The sequence below is a fragment of the Perca flavescens genome, chromosome 19 (assembly GCF_004354835.1).
Source record: "Perca flavescens isolate YP-PL-M2 chromosome 19, PFLA_1.0, whole genome shotgun sequence".
NCBI classification, from domain to species: domain Eukaryota; kingdom Metazoa; phylum Chordata; class Actinopteri; order Perciformes; family Percidae; genus Perca; species Perca flavescens.
In genome coordinates this window covers 8,978,576-9,005,384 of record NC_041349.1, presented here as the reverse complement: position 1 = coordinate 9,005,384, position 26,809 = coordinate 8,978,576, and the positions used below count along the sequence as shown (strand labels likewise).

At 39.8% G+C, this 26,809-nt stretch overlaps 1 protein-coding gene across 1 annotated transcript; it reads left to right on the top strand.

Annotated features, from left to right (window-relative positions):
- Positions 1–1,670: 1,670 nt before the first annotated feature.
- On the top strand, positions 1,671–25,143 carry LOC114545780 (arfaptin-1). The gene is made up of 8 exons (XM_028564299.1): positions 1,671–1,866; positions 7,291–7,409; positions 14,979–15,075; positions 15,749–15,861; positions 16,803–17,024; positions 18,990–19,147; positions 21,110–21,284; positions 23,995–25,143. Exons 2-8 carry the CDS (start codon positions 7,329–7,331, stop codon positions 24,148–24,150), a joined length of 1,002 nt encoding a protein of 333 aa, XP_028420100.1. The 5' UTR covers positions 1,671–1,866; positions 7,291–7,328; the 3' UTR covers positions 24,151–25,143.
- The last annotated feature ends 1,666 nt before the right edge of the window (positions 25,144–26,809 follow it).

The following is a 26,809-nucleotide window of genomic DNA, read 5'->3' as shown; positions in this document are numbered from 1 at the left end:
TATATATATATATATATATATATATATATATATATATATATATATATATATATATATATATATATATATATATATGTACATATATATGTCTTTGTGTGTCTGTGTGTGTGTGTGTGTGTCTGTGTGTCTGTGTGTGTCTGTGTGTGTCTCTGTGTGTGTGTTGCACTATCAGCATCAACTTGTGGTCACATGCAGGAATTGAGGAGTCTCAAAGGTTTCTATTACCCACCGACACCTGAACGCCTCGTCAGTCAGTCACACAGACTGGTGCTGGACGTCTGTCTGTGTTGTTAGAAAGACTTTGGGCTGAAAGTTTGTATGAACTGTGATATATGAATGAAATAAAGACTAAGTCTAAAGTCTAAAAACTTTTAGAAGCCTGAGGAAGCAAAAAAGATAGAATTTTTTTACCTAGAAACAAGCAAAGATTAGAGAAATTATGGACATGATTTTGTGTAACAGATATATTTTCCCATCTGTAACGTGTTAATTTAACTTTATTACATGACGAGGCGTTCGTGTGTCGGTGGGTAATAGATACCTTTGAGATTTCTCAATTCCTGCATGTGACCACAAGGTGATGCTGATGGTACACACACACAAACACACACATATACACACAGACACACACACACACACACACACACACACTAGAACTTGACCCAGAAAACAGTGTGACAGCCTGCGTGCATGCTGACCTTCATAAAAGGTTTTGATGTCAGTAACTGTGTGTGTGTCTTTGTGCGTCTTTGTCTGTGTGTGTGTGTCTTTGTGTGTCTTTGTGCGTCTTTGTCTGTGTGTGTGTGTGTGTCTTTGTGTGTCTTTGTGCGTCTTTGTCTGTGTGTGTGTGTCTTTGTGCGTCTTTGTGTGTGTTTGTGTATGTGTGTGTCTGCCTGTGTCAGTGTGTGTCTGTGTGTGTTTGTGTGTGTGTCTGCATGTCTGTCTGTCTGTCTGTGTGTGTGTGTGTGTGTGTGTCTGTCTGTCTGTGTGTGTGTGTGTGTGTGTGTGTCTGTATCAGTCTGTCTGTGTGCCTGTCTGTCTGTCTGTCTGTGTGTGTGTGTGTGTGTGTGTCTGCGTGTCTGTCTGTGTGTGTGTGTGTGTCTGTATCATTCTGTGTGTGTGTGCCTGTCTGTCTGTCTGTGTGTGTGTGTGTGTGTGTGTGTGTGTGTGTGTGTGTGTCTGCGTGTCTGTCTGTGTGTGTGTGTGTGTGTCTGTATCAGTCTGTCTGTGTGTGTTTTATTTTTTTATTTACTAACTTATTAGAAAAATGAAACATATTATAGTAAAGTATAAGTAATAATAGTATAGTAATAATATTAATAATAATAACAATAATAATAATAGTAATAATAGTAATAATAGTTATAATAATAATAATTATAATAATAAGTATAGTAAAGTATACAGCCTAAATTGTCTACTTCTTCCACCACTGATTATGAGATTAATTAGTATACTTGCTAGTTTGGTAATAACCTAAAGATCTAAACGGTACATAGTGATAAAATGAAGCGAAATCATCCTTTAATTTAAATCATCACTAGAACAACAGTCTGGTTACTTCCTGTCTGACAGGTTGGCTATCACCGCCCCTCCGCTACGCACAGGGACCACAAATCAAACATCCACTCCACCAAAAAGAAGAAAAAAAACTTCCGGGTACCTTTTGACTCGCCCCCTCCTCGCGTCGCTTTAACCTGATAACTTTCTGAACGGAGTTAGGTTCAGTTTGTTACCTTTTACATAATGAGGAGTTAACGGAACAACAGACACGGAAGAAGAAGAAGAAGAAACACGGACGGTTAGAAGACGGAAGAAAAGGAAGAAGAAGAAGAAGTTATTTCTCAGGTTCTCACCGCTGTGAAGGTAAAGCCAGTTTAAACTATGTGTTGTCCTTGTTTGTGTTGACTTTAACGTGCTGAAACTAGTTATTTATCGACGTATTGTGTGCGGGGAGTAGTTTAAACAGCAGCGGAGTTGACCTGGTGCGTTAGGGAACATTGTGTCTTCAGTAACGTTAGCTTAAAATCAACAACAACAACAAAAACAACAACAACAAACAACAAACAGACAAACAAACTCAACCTTTCACACCAAAAAGTTCCCTCTTTACTCTTTACTGTCTACACCCAACCTAACCTCATGCACTTTATGGTCATTTTAGAGGCCATAAGTGTTGTTTTTTTCATATAAACGCTTATACATTCCTTAGTACATTCATGTTGATTTTTTATTTAGTGTCTTTTCTTTTATTGTCCATATTATTCATGTGTATTTGTTATTTTATCATCCTGTTTGTGATGTATGTGTGTGTTGTGTGTGTGTGTGTGATGTCTTCAAGCTACTCGGACATGGAATTTCCCTTTGGGGATCAATAAAGTGTCTATCTATCTATCTGATTATCTATCTGTCTGTCCTGTCTATCTATCTATCTGTCCTGTCTATCTATCTGTCTTTCTATCTATCTATCTGATTATCTATCTGTCTGTCCTGTCTATCTGTCTGTCTGTCTGTCCTGTCTATCTATCTGTCTATCTATCTGTCTGTCTGTCTATCTATCTGTCTGTCTGTCCTGTCTATCTACAGTATCTGTCTTTCTATCTGTCTGTCTGTCCTGTCTATCTATCTGTCTATCTATCTGTCTGTCTGTCTATCTATCTTTCTTTCTGTCTATCTATCTGTCTGTCTGTCCTGTCTATCTATCTGTCTCTATCTGTCTGTCCTGTCTATCTATCTTTCTTTCTGTCTATCTATCTGTCTGTCTGTCTATCTATCTATCTGTCTGTCTGTCCTGTCTATATATCTGTCTTTCTATCTATCTATCTGTCTATCTATCTATCTATCTGTCCATCTGTCTGTCCTGTCTATCTATCTGTCTCTATCTGTCTGTCCTGTCTATCTATCTTTCTTTCTGTCTATCTATCTGTCTGTCTGTCTATCTATCTATCTGTCTGTCTGTCCTGTCTATCTATCTGTCTTTCTATCTATCTATCTGTCTCTATCTATCTATCTGTCTATCTCTGTCCTGTCTATCTATCTATGTATCTATGTATCTATGTATCTATCTATCTATCTATCTGTCTATCTGTCTGTCTGTCTGTCTGTCTGTCTGTCTACCTACCATGAGACTGTTATTTAAGTTTTTGTCGTCTTTTTGGATTTATTTTCTAAAGTTTTTGCTGCTTTTTCCAACATTTGTGTCCAGCAGCTCGACTGCAGCAGCCTGCAGCCTCCCGTCTGCGTGTTCGGTCTTGCATATTTATAACGTGTTGCAGCATTATTTTCAACCCTGTAGTTGGGTTAACTCCCTTTGTTTCTGTGTGGAAGTGACATCTGTCTTCCTGTTGAGAAGCAGAAGTTGAGACACCTTCATTTCAGTATTTAGTAAAGGTAGTTTTCCTCTTGTAGTCATGTAACTAACCATGTTCTTCACGCTGCTAAAATCAAACCAAAACTTTATCAAAGTTTTCACTAGGGCTGCTCCCTCTTAGTGGATTAGTCGACTAATCGGTCGTTTTGGTCTTAGTCAACTTAGATTTAGTAATATTAGTCATGTTTGATGCTTTCTTTTTCCTGCTGAATGACTTATTTCCAAGAAACGTACGAGCACATCTCTGGTAAACACAAGAATTAAAGTGGTGCTTTGTGCACGACTCTTTGTGGAGAAACTCAGATTTACAGATCTGTCGATTAAATCAACTGATCGATTAGTCGATGCAGTTGAACGAGTGTTAGTCGACTGAGAATTTCTTCAATTGAGCACAGCCCTAGTTTTCAGGGCGTCTGTGATTCCCTGTAAAAGGTCAAAGCTCACACCTTTATACTGTTACTGTTACCCGTCATTACACTTTAGACGAGATGTTTGTACTTTGCACTTACTGTTAATAAAGTTGTATAACTTTATTACTTATGACAGAAAAGGTTGCAGGGAAGTTGTAGCAAACATTTCAACATTAATCCAAGTCTGCGTCTCATTCCGCACACTTCCGTCGTTCCACTTCCTGCCGTAGTGCCCACTTCCGATTGGTTAGTATCGTCCCAAAAGGACCACTTGTGTTAAAACACTTACCGGAAATGACGAGATTGCTCTGACTTTTTGCGTTATCTACACTACGTACTTAAAACTAAGTGCTTGAAGTGTGAAAGTAGGCGCATTGAGACACAGACCTGGTCTGATACCCTCGTGTTGTTTTCCTGTCGACCTGCAACTTATAGTTTTTCTGGATCAAAATTTAAAATAAAATAAAAAATGAGGTCGTCTTTTTCAACGTTTTTTTCCAACGTTTTTGACACTTTTTCCGATTTTTGTCTTGATTTTTTTTAAATCTTTTTTTTTTTCAGCGCTGTTGACAGTTTTGTTTGTACTTTTCCCGTGTGATTTTATGGGATTTTTTTCGGCATTTTTTTCCCCTTTTTTCAACGTTCTTTCATCCTTTCTTTTTCTCAAATGCTATAAAATTTTATAAAAACGCGCAACTTCAATGAAAGCAGTGAACCGATCATTTATTGTACTTGTGAAGAGTAAATGGTCGTAGTGAACCATCCACATTATAATTATTAATAATAACAATATTATTATTATTTTTTTGACAATTTCTTTGAAAGAAAACCCAAATTTCTGATATAGAAACTTTTTTTTTTTTTTTTAAATGGGTCAAATTTGCCCCGAGGACAACAGGAGAGTTAAACCTCTGATGCAACATATAAAGCAGGGCTGTGACTCATATTGAAATCGTGATATGAGAAGCTACATCTTAGATTTTGGATATCGTGATATGACCATAAGTGTCTTTTTCAGGTTTTAAAGGCTGCATTACAGTAAAGCGATGTCATTTTCTGAACTTACCAGACTGTTGTAACTGTCCTTTACCCACTTAGACATTATATCCACATTACTGATTAATATTTCACTAAAATCTCATTGTGTAAATATTTTTGTGAAAGCTCCAATAGTCAACGCTACAATATTGTTGCGGTATCGATATCGAGGTATTTGGTCAAAAATATCGTGATATTTGATTTTCTCCTCATCGCCCTGCCCTACTCCTACATGATTAGTTTAGTTTATTCCCACAACGGTTATATAAAATACATAAATGTTTACAGTGCCGGAGGGGAACGAAGCCTAACGACGTATTCGGAGTCCTCCCAAAACAACTCAAACATAAATCCTCCGCAAAAATAAATAAATCAAGAAAATACAACAACATGCACGCAGGGGAACGTAACAAACGTTCCCAACAGTCTGTTATCAAGTTATCGGATTTCATCAACTACTAATAATCGGTGTCGGTCGACCCCAAAAAGTAGACGTTTAGTTCTTGTTTCCCGTTCACGTTTTGGTTCCCCTGAACAGTTACTTTTACCTCATTTTTGGGGAGTGGGTTGTCTTTTTCATATTGTTTATATAAGTCTTCCTCTTCTAAATATTGAGGGGTGGGACCTGGAACAACGCACCTGCTCATTTCTACCTGTTAAGACAGTTCATCTGCAGACTTGCTGCTGTTTTGGTGCGTTGTCAGATATGTGTGCCTCTTCCTTTTCACCACTAGATGTCGCTGTTTAACCACACGTTGTACGTTACACTCACACAACTAAGCAAGGTGTAGTCCAAAATGTAAAAAAAAAAAAAATAAATAACAGCATTTCAATTTTAAACTTGTAATTTATTTAATTAAGACGTTCAAGTTAACAATCTGCCAAATGTATTCAGTATAAAATGTTGCACCGGTACTAGTGGACACTAGTCTGGCTATCACCGGACCCGGCTCTAGTCTGTCTTTTTAAGATTGAACATGTCTGGCGATAGTCTGCTCGGGATTTTCTACTGCACAAGAGGCGTGATCAACGGGCCAATCAGAGCAGCGATTGGGGTGATGTAGCAGCGACAGCGGTACCAACGGGTTGGTGGATATGTAGTCAAAATAATCGGGGCTGTGCTCAATTGAAGAAATTCTCAGTCGACTAACACTCGTTCAACTGCATCGACTGATCGATTAGTTGATTTAATCGACACATCTGTAAATCTGAGTTTCTCCGCAAAGAGTCGTGCACAAAGCACCACTTTAATTCTTGTGTTTACCAGAGATGTGCTCGTACGTTTCTTGGAAATAAGTCATTCAGCAGGAAAAAAAAAGCATCAAACACGACTAATGGACTAAAGAGATCTAAGTTGACTAAGACCAAGACGACCGACTAATCCACTAAAAAATAACACATGTTGGAAATGTAAAAACAGAGATGGGCACCTTTTGTGCATCTCATTTGGCAGTGCTCTATGGTCAAACTATTTTGGCATAACATAACTGGAATTCTTAAGGACGTGGGAGGGAGTAACCATGCTAGTATCTCCAAGACTTCGCCTTTTGGGAGATAAAACCGAAAACATCAACCCTGACAAAAAGCACATATTCAGTTCTAGTGGTTGGGATAGCTTCTGCTGCCTGAATTATCAGCCATACACCCAACAATGCAGGAATGGAAACTCCTCAGGAGTGAGACAGCATCATATGAGGTTATGCTGGGTAGGATAAGGGGCAAAGAGCCTGGGACTCTGGGGATTTGGGGTTACTTTATGGTCCACCTGACCTCCAACTAGTAGCCTGATTATGAGATTGTAACCAGATTTTTATGCCATATTTATTTAATTTCCTGATATTTTGTTGGATTGTTCTATTTAACTATTACTACATTTTTCACATTCCTTGTAACCAGGATATTTTATGCTTTGACCGAAATGTTATTTCACTATCTGACCTTCTCGTCTTATTTGTCTTCTGTAAGCTGTACCATATGAACTGTTGTTTGTCATATTTGCAAATCAAAATTTAAATAAAAAAAAAATAAAGTTAACATCTGTCTATGAACATAGTATTTTAAATGGCTCAAACTATAACGGGGGAAATATTGTACGTTGTAGCCTACTTCTCTACTTCTGACTCTCTGACAGCTTTAGCATGATTTGTTATATTTTATACAGTATTGCTTATTTATAATTACAATTTACCTTTTACAACATTCATTACTTATGCGAAAACTGCTTCTTTTTTTATTGAAAAACGTCACATTTTCTTCAGGGAGAAAACGCCTCCCCAATTACGTGTGCCCGAGTCTTCCCCAAAACCTTGTGTCATTTACAGCGACAAAAATTGTGACAAAAACTCAAAAAAAGGCGACAAAAACTAAACTAACTAAACTGTAAACTAAAATTGCGACAAAAAATTATCTCAAAGGAAAAATAATCCACAGACACATTGTCGATTGATGTGTTTTTTTGGGTTTTGTGTACAGGAAGAAGAGGAAGAAGAGCATCGGGAGGAGCGACAGAGATGATGGAGGAGGTGACGCTGAGAGGAGGCGTCGCCATGGCGCCCGGAGGCGTCCCAGAAGAGGAGGAGACTCCTCGGAGGGTGAGACGGCATGAAAACCTCTCCCTCTCTCTCTCTTAAGGGTCTGGCTAGTCCGCACAGCATTCTGGGATGGGAGGACAACGTGTTCGGGCTTATTGGCGTTTCTTTAACCCTCCTGTTTGTCCTCGGGTCAAACTTCGACACAATATTTTATTTATTTATTTTTAAAACGTTGAAGAAAATGACTGAAAAAGTGACAAAAAAAACATCAAAAAAATCGGCAAAGGTGACAAAAAAAAAAACTGGTAAAGTGAAAAAAAAAAGGCGACTTAAAAAAACGTCAAAAAATTGGGGAAGAAGTGACAAAAAAATTGGAATAAAAACGTCTACAAAAGTGTAGAAAAGGAACACCAAAATGTTGAAATTTAGACCCAGAAAAACACAAAGTTGCCATTGGTCAACGGGAAGACAACACAGCACGCGAGGCCCAGCCCGACACATCAACTGTAATTATGAGCCTGAGCCCGATTTCAACTCAACAATTTTTGGGAAGGGGCGAAAATCCTGGTTAGCTGATTGGATGAACCATCTGTCTGTCACCACCTATAGTTGGTGACAGACGGGCCCAATCAACCAATCAGGTCAAACTCTGGCCGAGTTGGGAGAAGAACAGAAACATCTTTTCCTTCCGAGAAAAGTGTGTGTGTGTGTGTGTGTGTGTGTGTGTGTGTGTGTGTGTGTGTGTGTGTGTGTGTGTGTGTGTGTGTGTGTGTGTGTGTGTGTGTGTGTGTGTGTGTGTGTGTGTGTGTGTGTGTGTGTGTGTGTGTGTGTGTGTGTTCACTACATGTTTGGCTGTCTATTCAATGTGACGCAACAGCTTTGACCTAAATCCCCTCCGGTCCGGTGAGCTGTGTGTGTGTGTGTGTGTGTTCCTGAAAACCTGCACACAACATTTGGTTGAACATCACAAAATGAGAACATGAAGGACGACTTCCAGCGTTAACATTACTTGTTGTAATCTCTCCTAATTGTAGACGACACGTGTGTGTGTGTGTCTGTCTGTGTGTCTGTCTGTGTGTGTGTGTGTGTGTGTGTGTGTGTGTGTGTATGTGTCTGTCTGTCTGTCTGTCTGTCTGTGTGTGTGTGTGTGTGTGTCTGTGCCCGTTCGTGTCTGTGTGTGTGTTTGTATCTGTGTCTCTTTGTGTGTATGTGTGTGTGTGCCCGATAGTGTGTGTGTGTGTATGTGTGTGTGTGTGCGTGCGTGTGTATCTATGTGTGCATATGTTTGTGTGTCGTTACCTCTCATCTGCGTCAGGTGATCATTTCCCGAGTCTTGCGTGTTCCTGACCTCACAGCAGGGATCCATCGTCTCCGTGGCAACCTCACAACCTTTTGATCTGCGTTCTGATTGGCCCCCCCGATGAGCTCCGGGTTTCCCACGGCGATCCTTCCTACTGTTGTCACTGTGCCTTGATTTTCTGACCCTTGACCTCTTCACTGTCGGTTCCTGGAGATGTTTCCGTCCTGGGAACTCAGGCTGCGTTCAAATACAGTCCGAAATGTGAAACTCCAGCATGAATAAAACTACTTTTTCCTTGTTTTATGAGGGAGCGAACCTGCAACCTCTCTGTCTAAACCAGCTTCTCCAGCGTTTAGTTCAGCTACAGAAATTAAACGAGTTACGGTAGGGCTGCTCGATTATGGGGAAAAAATATAATCGCGATTATTTCGGTCAATATTGAAATCACGATGATTTTACACGATTACTCGTTGACTTCTGTAAAGATGTGGCAGTTATTGAACTTAAAAAAAACTGTGGAAAAAGTTTAATCAACAGTAGAAAAACCACAACTGTGAAATTTGCCTTAAAGATACTTTTTCCTATTTAAACTTTATTTTTTCATTCAGAACACAAAGAGAAAATAAAGAGTTTACTTGCAAAACGTAATGAGCTAAATAATAGTTTTTCTCGATTATTCTGTTTTTGTGATCGTTGGCAGCCCAAATCATGATCGCGATTACATTTTGATTAATTGCACAGCCCTAAGTTACGGTACACAGTGTCTACAGTGGCGTCTTTTTGCTTACCTTGCGTTATCTGCAACCGCAACTTTTTGTTTTTCCGGGTCAAAATGTTAAAAAAAAAATAATAATTCCAACGCTTTGCTCGTCTTTTTCGACACTTTTGTCGAAGTTTCTGTCGATATTTTTCTGCGCTTTTTTTATTTTTTTTTATCAAGCTTTTACCATGTTTTTGTCAAATTTTTCAAAGTTTTGGCCACTTTTCCTGGTGTTTTGGGCACTTTTTTTGGCACTTTGTTTTAAATGTTTTCCCCAAGTTTTTCAACATTTTATAATAAATTTTTCTTTACATGCTATACAATTTAATAAAACACCCAAATTCAATGAAAGTAGTGAACTGATCATTTATTTAACTTGTGAAATAAATTGTAGGGTACCTGGACCAAAATTCGTAATTACTTCAAAATTACTTCGAAATTACTTCGAAATTACTTCGAAATTTGGTACATTTTTGACATGAAAATGGGTCAGATTTGACCCGAGGACAACAGGAACAAGAGGGTTAAGCTCGTTTTAGAGAGCAGGGCTTCACAGGTCCAAACAGTTGGACTTTATTTAAAACATAATGTATATTAAACCTGGATACAGCGCTCGAGGTGGAGCCCGTTTATTCTTTCATGAAGCCATCATGGAGCCTAAAATTACCCAGATGATCGGCTCTGCTTCCGCACTGTGGTCCATAGAGGAGGCGCGCTACAGAGCTGGCTACTTCCATCTTGAACAGGGATTAAATGATTTAATCGTGCGGCTTTTCTAGACTTTTTGAAATGTTATCGGAACGAATGGATCAAATTCTGATATGAAACGAGTAGGGCTGTGTTCGATTGAGGAAATTCTCAGTCGACTAACACTCATTCAATTGCATCGACTAATCGATTAGTTGATTTAATCGACAGATCTGTAAATCTGAGTTTCTCCGCAAAGAGTCGTGCTAAAAGCACCGCTTTAATTCTTGTGTTTACCAGAGATGTGCTCGTACGTTTCTTGGAAATAAGTCATTCAGCGTGAAAAAACATAGCGTAGCATAAAACATGACTAATCGACTAAAGAAATCTTAAGTTGACTGAGACCAAAACGACCGATTAGTCGACTAATCGACTAAGAGGGAGCAGCCCTAGAAACAAGACATTTCGCAGGGGTTGTGACTAGGTTTGGGCATCGTTTGGATTTTAACGATTCGGATTCTGATTCCGATTCTTCCTTTCAATTCCGGTTCTCATCGATTCTCGATTCCGATTCTTTGAGGGGTGGAGTTGAAACGGGTCACATTTTTTAACAGGGCTTTTTCAATGTAAAATAAAGCCCCACTAGAGCGCCGCTTACCGTGCTCCAAGGCTGCAACACAACAAGCGCCTGGTCGCTACGGAAACCAAAACTTGCGCGTGTTAAATTTGGAAACCATGATCGGATTTGAAACCAAATCCTCCAAACTATTCCTATAAAGAAACGATTCCGATGGAATCGTAATTACTGAAACGATTCCAAGTAGGAATCGGTTCTCGATGCCCGACCCTAGTTGTGACTAACTCGGTGCCAATAGGGAACCGGTGCCGACGTAAACGGTAGTAACGAGACCGAATAAGAACAAAAGTTTCGGTGCCTCATTTCGGTGCTCGACTTTACACTACACCTGACAGCATGTAACGTTAGCCTACCTTTAGCTAGCAGCTGGATTAATCACGGTTAAAATGCTGACAGCTAACGTTAAACAGTGTAAAGTGTGACTGTATTTCACTGTGGAGGACTTCTACAGCGGGATGTAACAGTCTGCTCTGCAGCGCAGCAGCTGCCGTTGTCGCAATTCATAGATATACAGTATGTTTATATGGTCGGAATTAAACAACACAGACGGTGCGTTCACTTGCAGCTGCCGTTGTCGGAATTAAACAACACAGACGGTGCGTTCACTTGCAGCTGCCATTGTCGGAATTAAACAACACAGACGGTGCGTTCACTTGCAGCTGCCGTTGTCGGAATTAAACAACACAGACGGTGCGTTCACTTGCAACTGCCGTTGTCGGATTTAAACAACACAGACGGTGCGTTCACTTGCAGCTGCCATTGTCGGAATTAAACAACACAGATTCACTTAAAACAGGTAGCCTCGTGGTGCATTCACAGTAATTGTAAAATACCCTTTTCCCATCTGGGGTTCAACTACAATTTACTGGTGAAATAAGTTATTGTTATAGTTATTACATTATTATTAAATCTTTAATTTTGACCATGGCCTTAGCAATAAACAAGTCACTGACTGTTGTTTACTACCCTTATTTTTTTTTCTTCTTCTTTTCTTTTTAACTTTATTGAAAAGTACCGGTTCAGGCACCGTTGAGGCACCGGCACCGTTTTAAAAGTATCGATTTAGCACCGGAATCGGAAAAAAAACAAACGATACCCAACCCTAGTTGTGACGCTCAAAAAAATGTATCCACTTATTTACAGACGTCTCTTTCTCCATGTTTGTCTACGGCGAAAAATACTATATTGACCAGCGGGCATCACGTGACAGACCGGGAGTTGTAATTCTGCTGTTTGAAATTTATTGTTAGGAGGATAACCCCTTGAGATGAAGCATCTCGTTCTCGAGAGGGTCCTCGAGACATAAGACAAAGACAATACAGCGCACGTACATTCACACACTCGCTAAAGCTCTCCCTCATCGCGCCCCACCCTCTCCTTATTGGAAACAAATCCATGTAGTGCAGTATTAAGAGGCATGACAACATTTAGCCCATACATACTGTACACATGTACAGTCCCTGACAAAAGTCTTGTCGCTTGTGTACAAATTGACCTGAAGTGCCTCTGAAATATATTTCTAATCAAGATGTTTTTACAAGAAATGGCTCATTTTAATGCCAACATCTTTAGTAATAATGTTTCAGTGCAAAACAAAACTGTCAAAAAGTATTCTAATATTCACAGCTTGGTAAAGCCCATTGAGTCAATTTTTGCAAAGACATACTGTAAGTGTTGTCGCCTTGTCATATGAGCTTCACCTGCGACTAGTAATGGATCAATTAGGTCTCAGGTGTGTATAAAAACAACCCCAGTACACTAGACCTTCACATCAACTGCAACTAGACCTCTGCAAACATGCCTAAGATTCAGTCTGAGACTAAAGTTTTGATTATCAAGAGGCTGAAGACCAGATCCACTGCTGATGTGGCAGACACCTTCAATGTGTCTCAGCGTCAAGTACAGAGGATAAAGAAAACATTTGAAGACACTGGAGACGTTTTTGACAAGCCCAGGTCAGGCAGACCCCGCGAGACAACTGCTCGAGAGGACCGTTTGTTGGCTCGAAAAATCCAAGGCCAGCCCATTTTCCACTGCAGCAGAGCTCCACGAGACCCGGTCATCTGAAGTCCCTGTGTCAACCAGAAGAGTTTGTCGGATTCTGTCTCGAAATGGCCTCCATGGTCGAATCAGTGCCCAGAAGCCAGCACTAAACAAAAGACAATTGAAAAACCGTGTGGCAATTGACAAGGCCCACAGCCTGCTAAAAGGATGGACACTGGAAAAGTGGAAGAAGGGGGATTTTTCCGATGAATCTTCTGTTGAATTACACCACAGTCGGCGCAAATATTGCAGGAGACCTACTGGAGCCCGCATGGATCCGAGATTCACCCAGAAAACAGAGAAGTTAGGTGGCGGAAAAATCATGGTCTGGGGTTACATCCAGTATGGGGGTGTGCGAGAGATCTGCAGGGTGGAAGGCAACATAAATAGTCTAAAATACCAAGAAATCTTAGCTACCTCTCATATTCCCAACCATAAAAGAGGCCAAATCCTGCAGCAGGACGGTGCTCCATCGCATACTTCCATCTCCACATCAAAGTTCCTCAAGGCGAAGAAGATCAAGATGCTCCAGGATTGGCCAGCCCAGTCACCAGACATGAACATCATTGAGCATATGTGGGGTAGGATGAAAGAGGAAGCATGGAAGACGAAACCAAAGAATATTGATGAACTCTGGGAGGCATGCAAGACTGCTTTCTTTGCTATTCCTGATGACTTCATCAATAAATTGTATGAATCCTTGCCAAACCGCATGGATGCAGTCCTTCAAGCTCATGGAAGTCATACAAGATATTAAATTTGGATCTCACAGCACCACTACTTAATTTGCTGACATATTTTTGTATTTGCAGTAAATTTGTTCAATTTCTGTATAGGCGACAAAACTTTTGTCTTGCCAAAATTTGACCTTTCTGTCTTGATTAAATGATAAATCTTTTATCAGTGAAACTAATTTATTTCAGTGCATTAAACATCATTTGGGAGGGTTTTAGCTTTTCATATGAGTTATTTCTAACACCAATTGATTAATTAAAAGTCAGGTTAATAGCAGGTGTTTCTACAAAATAGGTAAGCGACAAGACTTTTGTCAGGGACTGTATATACATACATTAGGCCTGCACGATTTGGGAAAAATATGAATCACGATTTTTTTAGCTTAGAATTGATGTTACGAGTCTCTGCCGTGATTTTGTCCTCACAAAGTGTAATGTTTATTGCACACGTGAACCATGACAAAACAAAACAAACTGGCAGTACCAAACATGGATTTTGTAAACACAAAAGCATAGAGGCTTTTATGATAAACAAAATACAGTACATACTGGCCATTTAAGTACACTAAGCTACCAAGAATAGTGACCTATAACACATTGAACTAAGTACAGCCCTGATACAGGCTCTATCTGAACTCCTAGAACATGTCTTTACATAATTAAAACATAAATCAATGTCAAATGCTTTCAATAAATTAATTGGAGAAAAAAACAATCCGTCATTTAAAAATTAGGTGTGAATCGAGATCGTGATTTTATAACGATTTATTGTGCAGGCCTAACATACCTATATACATACTGTATGTACACATACATAATATACATACGCACACCTACACCCATACCCTCATGTATACGCATAAAGAAAAGGAAATGACAAAAAGTATCCTGAATATTTGGGTATACAAAACAAAAGTCCAGTCACACATGGGGAAGACATTTACAGCAACAGTTATGCAAGTAAGTAAGGAGCGATGTTTTGAAGGAGTGTAAAGACTTAGAGACCCAGGCAGGCTATTCCAGTCTGAAGGGGCTTTAAAGGTCCCATGACATGCTGCTTTTTGGATGCTTTTATATAGACCTTAGTGGTCCCCTAATACTGTATCTGAAGTCTCTTTTATATAGACCTTAGTGGTCCCCCTAATACTGTATCTGAAGTCTCTTTTATATAGACCTTAGTGGTCCCCTAATACTGTATCTGAAGTCTCTTTTATATAGACCTTAGTGGTCCCCTAATACTGTATCTGAAGTCTCTTTTATATAGACCTTAGTGGTCCCCTAATACTGTATCTGAAGTCTCTTTATATAGACCTTAGTGGTCCACTAATACTGTATCTGAAGTCTCTTTTATATAGACCTTAGTGGTCCCCTAATACTGTATCTGAAGTCTCTTTTATATAGACCTTAGTGGTCCCCTATTCCTGGTTACAAAGGATCTGATCTCCTCCACCTGTGTTTTTTCTTACAGGATGCAAACATTTACTGCAACCACACCGACAACAGTCTCACTCCCGATGCAGCTGAGGCTACGCCGGAGGCCGCCACGGAAATGGAGCAAACCAAAGGTACATGAATGAAGAGTAAAGGAGTTCTTATGATTAGAAAGATGTGTAACAAAAGCTATAGGAAATATTGAAACAAGCCGGTGTAAAACCTTAGTCTCGTGAGAGCGTCCTGATCTGGCGAGCTCCAGTTTTCTACTTTGTATGTGTCTGTGATCTTGAGATAGAGAAAATTTGAAGCCGTTCCCGAAAACGACCGACCAATCAGCATTGGTTTAGGTGTGATGCATCGAGAAGCGACTGTTCAGTCTAAACAACGCGGCAGCTTCCACGGATGAGATGAGCGTAGCTATCGCAGCAAGTTTTATCCGAATTAGAAAGTATTCCTTCGTTGAAAGAAGAGCAAAAGAAACGTCACTGGAGGCTTTTCTCGGAGGAAAAGATGTTTTTTGCTCTTCTCCCGACTGGTTTCGGCAAAAGTTTGACCTGATTGGTTGATTTGGCCCGTCTATCACCAACTATAGGTGGTGATAGACAGATGGTTTATCCAATCAGCTAACCAGTATTTCCGCCCCTTCCCAAAAGTTCCTCAACGGAAAGTTCCCAGATGGATATGCCGAGCAAATGCGAAGCGATCCACTTGGCGGAGTCAGGTTAGGAGAACTTATCAAGTTAGACTCAATTCATGTCGCCATGATAAGTCTCTGTTGACCTTTGACCCCATCCCAACCTCCAGACCTCCCAGTGATGCCCCAGAAACCAGGACCTGTGGTCGTCCAGGGCAACAACAAGAACCCAGCCAGTGAGAAGCTGGAGAGAGTCCGCAAGTGGAGCATCGCCACCTATAAGGTGAGAGCAATCGAGGTGTTCGTTGGTCAAAATTAGGGGGTGTCACAATTCTCGAAATCCACGATTTTCAGTCTAAACAATTTCTTTGCAAACAACAGTTTGAGTTTCTCCCAGTTTACGAGGCACACTTGAATGCATCATTAGTTAAACGAGGTGCACATGAATGCACCATGGAGTCCCGTCGGAGCCCAGATGCTTTACCTTCGTTGCTCGTTTCCATAACTCACTCACGGGGAAGGCAAAATGTCGCCACACTAGGGCTGTGTTCGATTGAAGAAATTCTTAGTCGACTAACACTCATTCAATTGCATCGACTAATCAATTAGTTGATTTAATCGACAGATCTGTAAATCTGAGTTTCTCCGCAAAGACTCATGCAAAAGGATGCATATATTGAATAAGATAACGCCTCCTTTGCATATTTAAACACACAACATTTCAGAAAACGTGTAATACAAGAAATAACTGCCTTAATGAATCTGAGATCTTTTTCTAGTTAAAGAGCCAGTTATCATTATGGAGTTTCCATGTTTTTTTAGGAGTTTGCTCACACTAATACATGTAAAAGAAAAAAAAAGAATAGCATTATTTCAGTAAGAAAGTGAAAATTTCAAACAAGAATAGGCGTATTAGGTATAAATACATTTTATTATCTTTATTTGAAAGTCCGGCCCCAGAGTGTCTGCTTAGAAAAATTCTGGCCCTTGAAAAAATGTAGTTGATGACCCCTGTTATAACTCAAACACAACTCAGCCACACAGACAACGGACGGGACGCAGCGCTCCACAAAATAAACTAAATAATGCACACTTATCGCAACACTTTTGATATAATATTGTGCAACGTGATATTGCGATAACAATGTTGAGTCGATATATCGTGCACCCATAGTCATAATACATCATCACTAAAGAATCAGTCTGATGGATTTCTCCCTGCAGTGCACCCGGCAGGCTCTGTCGGAGAAGCTCGGCCGAGGATCTCGTACGGTGGACCTGGACCTGGAGCCTCGCCTCGAGCTGCTCAAAGACGACCGACAACGCTACGACAACGTGACCAAGCTGGCTCAGACGCTGGCCAATCAGCTCGCTCAGTTCTCAGTCACCCAGAAGACACTGGGGGACGCCTTCAGCGACCTCAGCGTCAAAACGCCAACACTGCACGTGAGTCTACTGCCGGGTACACGAGCGGCTGCCGTAAAACCCCGTATTCCTATTTAATGTCATGCATTCTTTCATCTTTTCTTACCTTTTCAGCCAATATAACCGAAACTTAATAATTTCAAAAAATAAATAAATAATAAAAGAAAAACTGAATTCCAAAACTAAATATAATAAAATTTCAAAACTATAATACCTCTGCTGTGTTAACTCAGGTTTGTTTTGCAACTTTGTGCATTTAGTTTCATGACTTTCAAGCTTAATTGTTTCAAGTTGTGACACAAAAAAATATTTATTTTTTTAGATTATTTTTGGGGGGCTTTTTCCCTTTTCGATAGTGACAGTGGATAGAAGGGTGACAAGACGTCCTGAAAAATTCGTGACAAATCCAAGCAGTTGTCCCGAATCCCGTATTCTTCCCTAATTGTCCTGAAAATTAGAGCAAAACTCTCAAGAGCAGACTCTGGAGTAGTTATAGTTTGATTGAACATTAAAAACTGTTCATGGTGATTGAGTCATCCTGCAGCCAGCTCCTAGCCTCGTGAGACCGTCCAGAGCTCCAGTTTTCCAGTCTGGCATCTTGAGAGAGAGAAAATTTGGACCCTTTTGCCAAATGACCAATCGGCGTTGGTTTTGAGGCGGGTTTAGGTGTGACGGAACGAGAAGCGACTATCACCAACATACAGTACAGGCCAAAAGTTTGGACCCACCTTCTCATTCAATGCGTTTCCTTTTTATTTTCATGACTATTTACATTGTAGATTCTCACTGAAGGCATCACAACTATGAATGAACACATATGGAATTATGTACTTAACAAAAAAGTGTGAAATAACTGAAAACATGTCTTATATTTTAGATTCTTCAATGTAGCCCCCCTTTGCTTTTTTATTAATAAGAGGATATAATTCCACTAATTAACCCTGACAAAGCACACCTGTGAAGTGAAAACGATTTCAGGTGACTACCTCATGAAGCTCATTGAGAGAACACCAAGGGTTTGCCTGTACTGTATGTGGTGATAGACAGATGGTTTATCCAATCAGCTAACCAGTATTATCAGCCAGCGGTAGCCCTAATTCTGTTAGCCGCTCGCTAATGCTTTTTCCTCTTGGATCCTTCTTTTGGAATATGGACCGGGAACCTTAAATGGTGCCTTTTATTCCTAAATTCTCGTTACACAAACGGCAAATATCCTTTACCGACATGTTGCTAGCTTGCTGAGCTAATGAGCTATGCTTTGCCTGCAGCAGCAGCAGCAGGGGTAGCCTGGCTTGTGGTTGTATTTTCATACGCTTCGTTGATCTGATTGGTTGATTTGGCCTGTCTATCACCAACTATAGGTGGTGATAGACAGATGGTTCATCCAATCAGCTAACCAGGATTTTTGCCCCTTAATAATAAATAATTTTGGTGCAGAGTTTTGAAATTCATGTTAAAGTGATGGTTAACTCTATGGTCCTTTGCACCATGACCTCGAGCCAAACCACCCCCTCGAAGCTTGTTTCACCTGGGTCGAACATTGGGAAAAGTTAGCGTTATCAGCTGAATAGCTTAGCGCTGGGGCTAATGGATCCAAGAGTGTATTTCGTAAGTTACCCCACTAATAATTCCCAAAATGATACTAAATTTCTATAGTAGTACAAATAGGTACCTACCCATAAAACGATGGATTGGAAAGTTTGTAAGTACACCAGGAGTTTATTTAAATAACACTTGCCTGCTGGCTTCTGCTCTCTGCTGCTACCGGCAGTAAGACGAGTGCTTAGGGACCGTCTACAAATTACAACACCGAAAAGAGATACAACAAAAATATTTATTAATTTAATGATTAAATATGGTAATGTCTCCAAACTTACCTCAGTTATAACTTGTCTCCTGCTTGTTGTACTACAGCACTTTTAAAAAATAAGTTAAATTAATAAATATTTTTGTTCAGTCAATGAATGTGAACTCTCTTTCTGTCAGGTGGAGTTTGGTGTGAATGCAGAGGCTCAGAAGTTTCTGTCGAAGAGCGGCGAGACTCTGATGGCCGCCATTAACACCTTTACATCCGACATGAACACGCTGGTCAACAAAACCATCGAGGACACTATGATCAACGCCAAGCAGTACGAGGCTGCCAGGTGAGAGAGAGAGAGACTAATACCTGCACCCACAGGAGCTGAAAATAAACCAGTTCTGCCACAAGAAAGGTTAGGGTTTGAGTTAGGGGACAACGCAGAAAGGCATTCTGGGAACTTTAGGGAAATCACAAGCAGAAATGGAAGTCTCCATAACCATGGGAATGTTTCTTATTTCCATAATTTCCATCATATGGCATGAACGACTTAAAGCGCCCATATTATGCTCATTTTCAGGTTCATAACTGTATTTTAAGGTTGTACCAGGATAGGTTTACATGGTTTAATTTTCTAAAAACACCATTTTTTTTTTTACTGCACAGCTCTCTCTCACTGCATCCTCTTTTCACCTGGTTTCTGTTTTAGCTACAGAGTGAGACCTCTTTTCATCTTCTTCTTCTGTACTATCTTTAATTGCACTCGCACATGCTCAGTAGCTCAGATCATGTCAGCTAGCTAACTCTAGAGACAGTAAAAGAAAGTTTCTCCAACTTTGGTCAGTTACAAGGCAGGATTAGCTGGGAGATTTCTTCTAAACGAGGGAGCACATGTAAGTAGTTCTTTTGGAGATTATGGTGAACTTGTGTGTGTTGTAGCAGTGCTTTGCCATTGAGAACGATGTAGCATGCTAGTGTTAGCATGCAAACGCTAACGCTACAAGCTAACGGTTGTGGTTAGCCAGCTCATTTCGGACTGTGACGTCACAGCTGATTTTGAACAGCTCACTAGGAGACTGAAGTCAGGACACATTCAGAAACTGTATCTCACTCAAAACAGCATGGATGGATTTTTGAAAGATGAAAGTTTGTATGCGTGTGGAAGCACCAGAGACACAAAAGAACACCCCAAATCCCAGAAAAAGTTTTTTTTTTATAATATGGGCACTTTAAGTATTCATTGCAAAAAATCACACTATAAATCATTTTAATTTTAGTATTTTTTCAAGACAAATGGGAACAATGACACAAAAATGATCATTCCCTCCGATATCGTGAATCAAATGGCAGTCGCAATACAAGTCAAAATAATCCCAATTAGATATTTTCCTCATATCGCGCTAGCCTCGTGAGACCGTCCTGATCTCAGGAGCTCCAGTTTTCCAGTCTGTCATCTTGAGATAGAAAAAATTTGGAGCCGTTCGCCACATGGCCGACCAATCGGCATTGGTTTTGAGGCGGGTTTAGGTGTGACGCAACGAGAAGCGACAGATGGTTTATCCAATCAGCTAACCAGTATTTTCAGACAGCGGAAGCCCTAATTCTGTTAGCTGCTCGCTAATGCTTTTTTCTCTTGGCTCCTTCTTTTGGAATATGGTCCGGGAACCTGAAATGGTGTCTTTATAACGGACTGTCAAACTGGAGAATAAAAGAAAGTGGCATTCTTGTTTGAGTTTGTTCATGTTTTACTAAGAGTTTAACCTGAGCCAGACCGACAACAAAGATAGAAATAATATCCCATCCATACAGAGATAGTAGTATACAGCTGTTATTCATCATATCACATCTATACAGGGATAGTAGTATACAGCTGTTATACATCATATCACATCTATACAGGGATAGTAGTATACAGCTGTTATTCATCATATCACATCTATACAGGGATAGTAGTATACAGCTGTTATTCATCATATCACATCTATACAGAGATAGTAGTATACAGCTGTTATACATCATATCACATCTATACAGGGATAGTAGTATACAGCTGTTAAAACATAATAAAATATATGACACACTGGTATCATATCGGTACTCGGTATTGGCCGATACGCAAGTTCAGGTATCGGAATCTGTATCGGGAAGCAAAAAATGGTATAGGACCATCTCTAGTTTTCTCCCCTTCCCAAATGTTCTCCAACGGAAAGTTCCCAGATGGATATGCCAGCGCAAATGCAAAGCAATCCATCTGGCGGAGTCAGGTTAGTATCGTGCAGCCCTATCGTAAACTTGTGTCTGATTTCAGGATGGAGTACGATGCGTACCGAGTGGACCTGGAGGAGTTGAACCTGGGGCCCCGGGACGCCATCACCATGCCCAAACTGGAGCTGGCCCAGAAGGACTTCCAGAGCCAGAGAGAGAAATACCAGCGGGTACGGGACGGCCTGTCCGTCAAAGTTAAGCTGCTGCAGGAGAACAAGGTGAGACGGTTCAGATCACAGAGCGTGATTTAGTTACAGTTGTCTCTGTCACCATTTACGTTAAAGTGCCCATGTTATGCTCATTTTCAGGTTCATAACTGTATTTTAAGGTTGTACCAGAATAGGTTTACATGGTTTAATTGTCTAAAAACACCATATTTTTGTTGTACTGCACAGCTCTCTCTCACTGCTGCAGATGCTCTTTTCATCTGGTTTCTGTTTTAGCTACAGAGTGAGACCTCTTTTCATCTTCTTCTTCTGTACTATCTTTGATTGCACTCGCACATGCTCAGTAGCTCCGATGTAGATCATGTCAGGTAGCTTATTCTAGAGACAGTAAAAGAAAGCCTGTTTCTCCAACTTTGGTCAGTTACAAGGCAGGATCAGCTGGGAGACTTCTAAATGAAGGTGCACATGTAAGTAGTTCTTTTGTAGATTATGGTGAACTTGTGTGTGTTGTAGCAGTGCTTTGCTATTGAGAACGACGTAGCATGCTAGCATTAGCATGCTAACGCTAACGCTACGAGCTAACGGTTGTGGTTAGCCAGCTCATTTCGGACTGTGACGTCACAGTCCGAGCCGATTTTGAACAGCTCACTAGGAGACTGAAGGCAGGACACATTCAGAAACCAGATCTCACTCAAAACAGCATGGATGGATTTTTTTCAAAGTTTGTATAGTGTGTGGAAGCACCAGAGACACAAAAGAACACCCCAAATCCCAGAAAAAGTGATTTTTTCATAATATGGGCACTTTAAAGCGCCCATATTATGCTCATTTTCAGGTTCATAACTGTATTTTAAGGTTGTACCAGAATAGGTTTACATGGTTTAATTTTCAAAAAACACCATCTTTTTGTTGTACTGCACAGCTCTCTCTCACTGCTGCAGATCCTCTTTTCACCTGGTTTCTGTTTTAGCTACAGAGTGAGACCTCTTTTCATCTTCTTCTTCTGTAGGGTTGTGATGGCGCAGTGGATATGTCACTTGCCTTTGGTGTGGCAGACCCGGGTTTGATTCCCACTGCGATACATCAACCAATGTGTCCCTGAGCAAGACACTTAATCCCTAGTTGCTCCAGAGGTGTGTGACCTCTGATATGTAACAATTGTAAGTTGCTTTGGATAAAAAGGGTCAGCTAAATGATATGTAATGTAATGTAATGTACTATCTTTGATTGCACTCGCACATGCTCAGTAGCTCAGATCGTAGATCATGTCAGCTAGCTAACTCTAGAGACAGTAAAAGAAAGTTTCTCCAACTTTGGTCAGTTCCAAGGCAGGATTAGCTGGGAGACTTCTTCTAAACGAGGGATCACATGTAAGTAGTTCTTTTGTAGATTATGGTGAACTTGTGTGTGTTGTAGCAGTGTTTTGCTATTGAGAACGACGTAGCATGCTAGCGTTAGCATGCTAACGCTACAAGCTAACGGCTGTGGTTAGCCAGCTCATTTCGGACTGTGACGTCACGAGCCGATTTTGCACAGCTCACCAGGAGACTGAAGGCAGGACACATTCAGAAACCAGATCTCACTCAGAACAGCACGGATGGATTTTTTTCAAAGTTTGTATGTGTGTGGAAGCACCAGAGACACAAAAGAACACCCCAAGTGATTTTGTCATAATATGGGCACTTTAAAACACACGGTTTTTTTTAACATAGTAGTAGTAGTTTTGGTAGCTGTAGTCTTGCATTGCCAGCTCTATCTCCACAGGGCTGTGGAGTAAGGTCTGGCTACACCACAGATGCATTCTGGGATAGGAGAAAAAAAAACACTCTGGGATGTTTGCATTTCTTTAAACCAATATTAAATGAAGTTAACTGTTGACACAATACAGTAACGTGAGCTGTTTAAATGAGCTGATACATGGTTAAACCTCACTGGCTCTTACCAGTGTATCTCCGTGTGTACAGTACAGGCCAAAAGTTTGGACCCACCTTCTCAGTCAATGCGTTTCCTTTTTATTTTCATGACTATTTACATTGTAGATTCTCACTGAAGGCATCAAAACTATGAATGAACACATGTGGAATTATGTACTTAACAAAAAAGTGTGAAATAACTGAAAACATGTCTTATATTTTAGATTCTTCAAAGTAGCCACCCTTTGCTTTTTTTGATAACTGCAAACCCTTGGTGTTCTCTCAATGAGCTTCATGAGGTAGTCACCTGAAATGGTTTTACCTTCACAGGTGTGCTTTGTCAGGGTTAATTAGTGGAAGTTTTTCCTTTTATTAATAAAAACTATGAATGAACACATGTGGAATTATGTACTTAACAAAAAAGTGTGAAATAACTGAAAACATGTCTTATATTTTAGATTCCTCAAAGTAGCCACCCTTTGCTTTTTTATTAATTAAGTAAAAAATTCCACTAATTAACACTGACAAAGCACACCTGTGAAGGTAAAACCATTTCAGGTGACTACCTCATGAAGCTCATTGAGAGAACACCAAGGGTTTGCAGAGTTATCAAAAAAAGCAAAGGGTGGCTACTTTGAGGAATCTATATGATATATATATATATATATATATATATATATATATATATATATATATATATATATATATATGTTATATAGTTATATATATATATATATATAGTTATATTTATATATATATATATATAGTTATATTTATATTTATATATATATATAGTTATAGTTATATGGTTTGGACTTGACAAATCCTTTTTATATTTTTCTCTGCAGGTTAAAGTCCTCCACAAGCAGTTGTGGCTGCTCCACAGCGCCGTCGCTGCCCACAGTTTATCGTGTCAAAACTTCCTGGAGCAGAACATGAGGCAGGCGGGCGAACACCTCAACACCCCCAGCGTAGATGCCCCCTCCTGGCTGGAGGAAAGTTGACACGACAACCAAACAACAACCAAACTTGGCCACGTGGATTGAAGTTGGGTTCGAAGAATGTTTTGTAATAAATGGACTAGAAATGTTCAGATGCATGTGGATTTTGGGATAGGTAGGTAGGTAGGTAGGTAGGTAGGTAAAGTATTTATACCAAAGTGGAATGGGAGCTTTTGGGTTTGGGATGGATTTTCAGCCTATGGAAAGTGTTTGCTACAAATATGAGGAGTTAGACACAGCAGTTTACAGGGAAATGTATTGTTTTGGATGTTGAATGGGCTCCTTTTTAAAGGCTCAGAAAACGTGCAATTTTATCACTTTCCAGGTCTAAAAATGTTGTTCAAAAGTCTAAAACAAATCGTTGAAAAGGATGGATTTTATTTTGAATTCTTAGCATGATTAACTCTCAGTTTCTATACTATGCATCCATTCACAGACGTACAGTACTTGTGACTTCTGACCTGTTTAACAGAGACGAAACCCCCTCTGGTTTTCTTGCCTCAATCTTATTGTGTTGGGGAGTAAATCCATAATCCTCTGGGAGGCACTAAGCCTTTCTTTGAACTTTAAAAAAAAAAATCCTCACCCACTGCAGTCAGAAACTAAACAGCGACTAAAAGTGCCTCGACACCGGTGCTGGAAAACTGCTTCTCTGCACCGACTGGCTTCCCTATTTGCTGTCCTGATTGGACTCTTATTGAATCTTTTGTCTCCTTTTTGTTCATTTTTTTTATTTGGTAGCAGCTTCTCATTTTTAGCCGCCACGGACCATCACTTTTACTGGTTAAAATGATTAACATTGCCTACGGCAGATCATATTTAGCTGTAGCTAATTAACATTAATGCCAGAAGTTTTTTTGCAAAAAGGGTGAAATGAAACGTGGCAGTTCTCTGGTAATGTTCTCTGCAAGACAGTGTTTTTCTAGGCAAAAGCTTATATGTATTGAAGTGTGTATATATATTGTATATACAGTATATATACACTACCGGTCAAGTGTTTGGGGTCACGTAGAAATTTCCATTCCCCTCCATTATAAACAGAATTCCAGCTGAGATCATTTGCATTGTGTTTTTTTAACCAGGGCAGCAGTTTTGAGATTACATTATGAGCTTACATAATTGCAAAAGGGTTCTCCAATGTTTTCTCAGTTAGCCTTTTAAAATGATATCAGATTAGTAAAAAATAATGTGCCTTTGGGACATTGAATTAATGGTTGCTGTTAATGGGCAATGTAGATATTGCATTAAAGATCAGCCACTTCTTTCTACAACAGTCGAGAACCCTTTTGTAATTATGTAAGGACATAATGTAATCTGAAAACTGCTGCCCTTTTTAAAAAAAACAATGCAATTGATCTCAGCTGGTATTCTGTCTATAATGGAGTGGAATGGAAATTTATAAGTGACCCCAAACTTTTGACCGGTAGTGTATGTACGGAGCCCCTAAAGGGACGTGGAATTTCTTTTTAATACATTCTGGAGCTCACAAGAAACCAAGCTGAGTACCAAAGAATTGAGACTTAAATTAAGTTACAAACCAAAACATTTCAAAAGCTTATATGTATGGAGCCCCTAAAGGGTAGTGGAATTTCTTTTTAACCCTTGCGTTGTCTTTGCGTAGACTATTAACTTGTTGTCCTTTGGGGTCGAAATTGAAAATTAGCTTTTTTTATTCATGGTAAATTAACATAATTTATTTGACATTATACCTTAAAAAAAGAGCAGAAATTAGGATTTTTTTTTTGGACTAATAGTTAAGATCACAGGATGTTGACTGAATCCCAAATTGGTTTATTTCAAAGTTTAGTCACAATACTGTTTTGAAACCTACAAAAATGAACGAAATTTAAACAGTTCTATGAAAGTAATCATTATTTTTACATGTGTAGAACGTTGTATACGTTCCATACAACGTACATCCATGCGTCCATGTTAATTTTGGGGCAATTTGGTTGTAAGAAACCGATATTTATGATATAAAAACTTTGAAAAGGACAACACAAGGGTTAATACTTGGTGCTCACGAGAAACCAATCTGAGATCCAAAGAGTTAAGACTTAAATTTAGTTACAAACCAAAAAATGTCTTCAGTATGTCGACGATATTGCCTTGTTCGTTAAAAAAAGGTTGGTTTTAAGCAATCTTTCAGGCAGCACCCGTAGTCAAAGTTTTAGTGTTTTTTTTAAGGCCCAAACACACCAACCAGATAATCATCCGTCTTTCATCTCGACTGGCTTTTGGTCGGTCATCTGGTGTGTGTGTCTCGGCTATTAAACTGACCTTTGTTGAGCTGAAATGAAGACAGATTCAGCAGCTGCACGGCCTATTTCTCGCTTAAAAATGTTTTCAGAAACTCGTTTCTGTGAACTATTTTCGTAAAATAAGAGATCGTATTGTATTTCGAACAAGCCGCCATTACTATCGGCTGGAGAAGCCTGACCCACGTGAGTTTGTGTACCAAACAAAGATGTTTTCTTTAGTCTGTAGGATACAATTTGTAGGCCAGGACATCTTTGCAGCACCACAAAACATTATTTTAGAACGGTTTGACACATTTTTTTTGCCTTTTAACAAATATCGCACCCCCCTGCGATTTAGATATTGCACTAGTCCATATTGCGATTTCGAAACAATTGTGATTAATTGTGCAGCCCTAGTCTCT

Bases quoted from the DNA above. Each gene is read 5' to 3' on its own strand.
- LOC114545780 (XM_028564299.1), top strand. From the start codon at position 7,329: ATGATGGAGGAGGTGACGCTGAGAGGAGGCGTCGCCATGGCGCCCGGA. The intron at 7,410-14,978 runs GTGAGACGGCAT...TTTTTCTTACAG, and splicing joins AGGAGGAGACTCCTCGGAGG to GATGCAAACATTTACTGCAA. The intron at 19,148-21,109 runs GTGAGAGAGAGA...GTCTGATTTCAG, and splicing joins AAGCAGTACGAGGCTGCCAG to GATGGAGTACGATGCGTACC.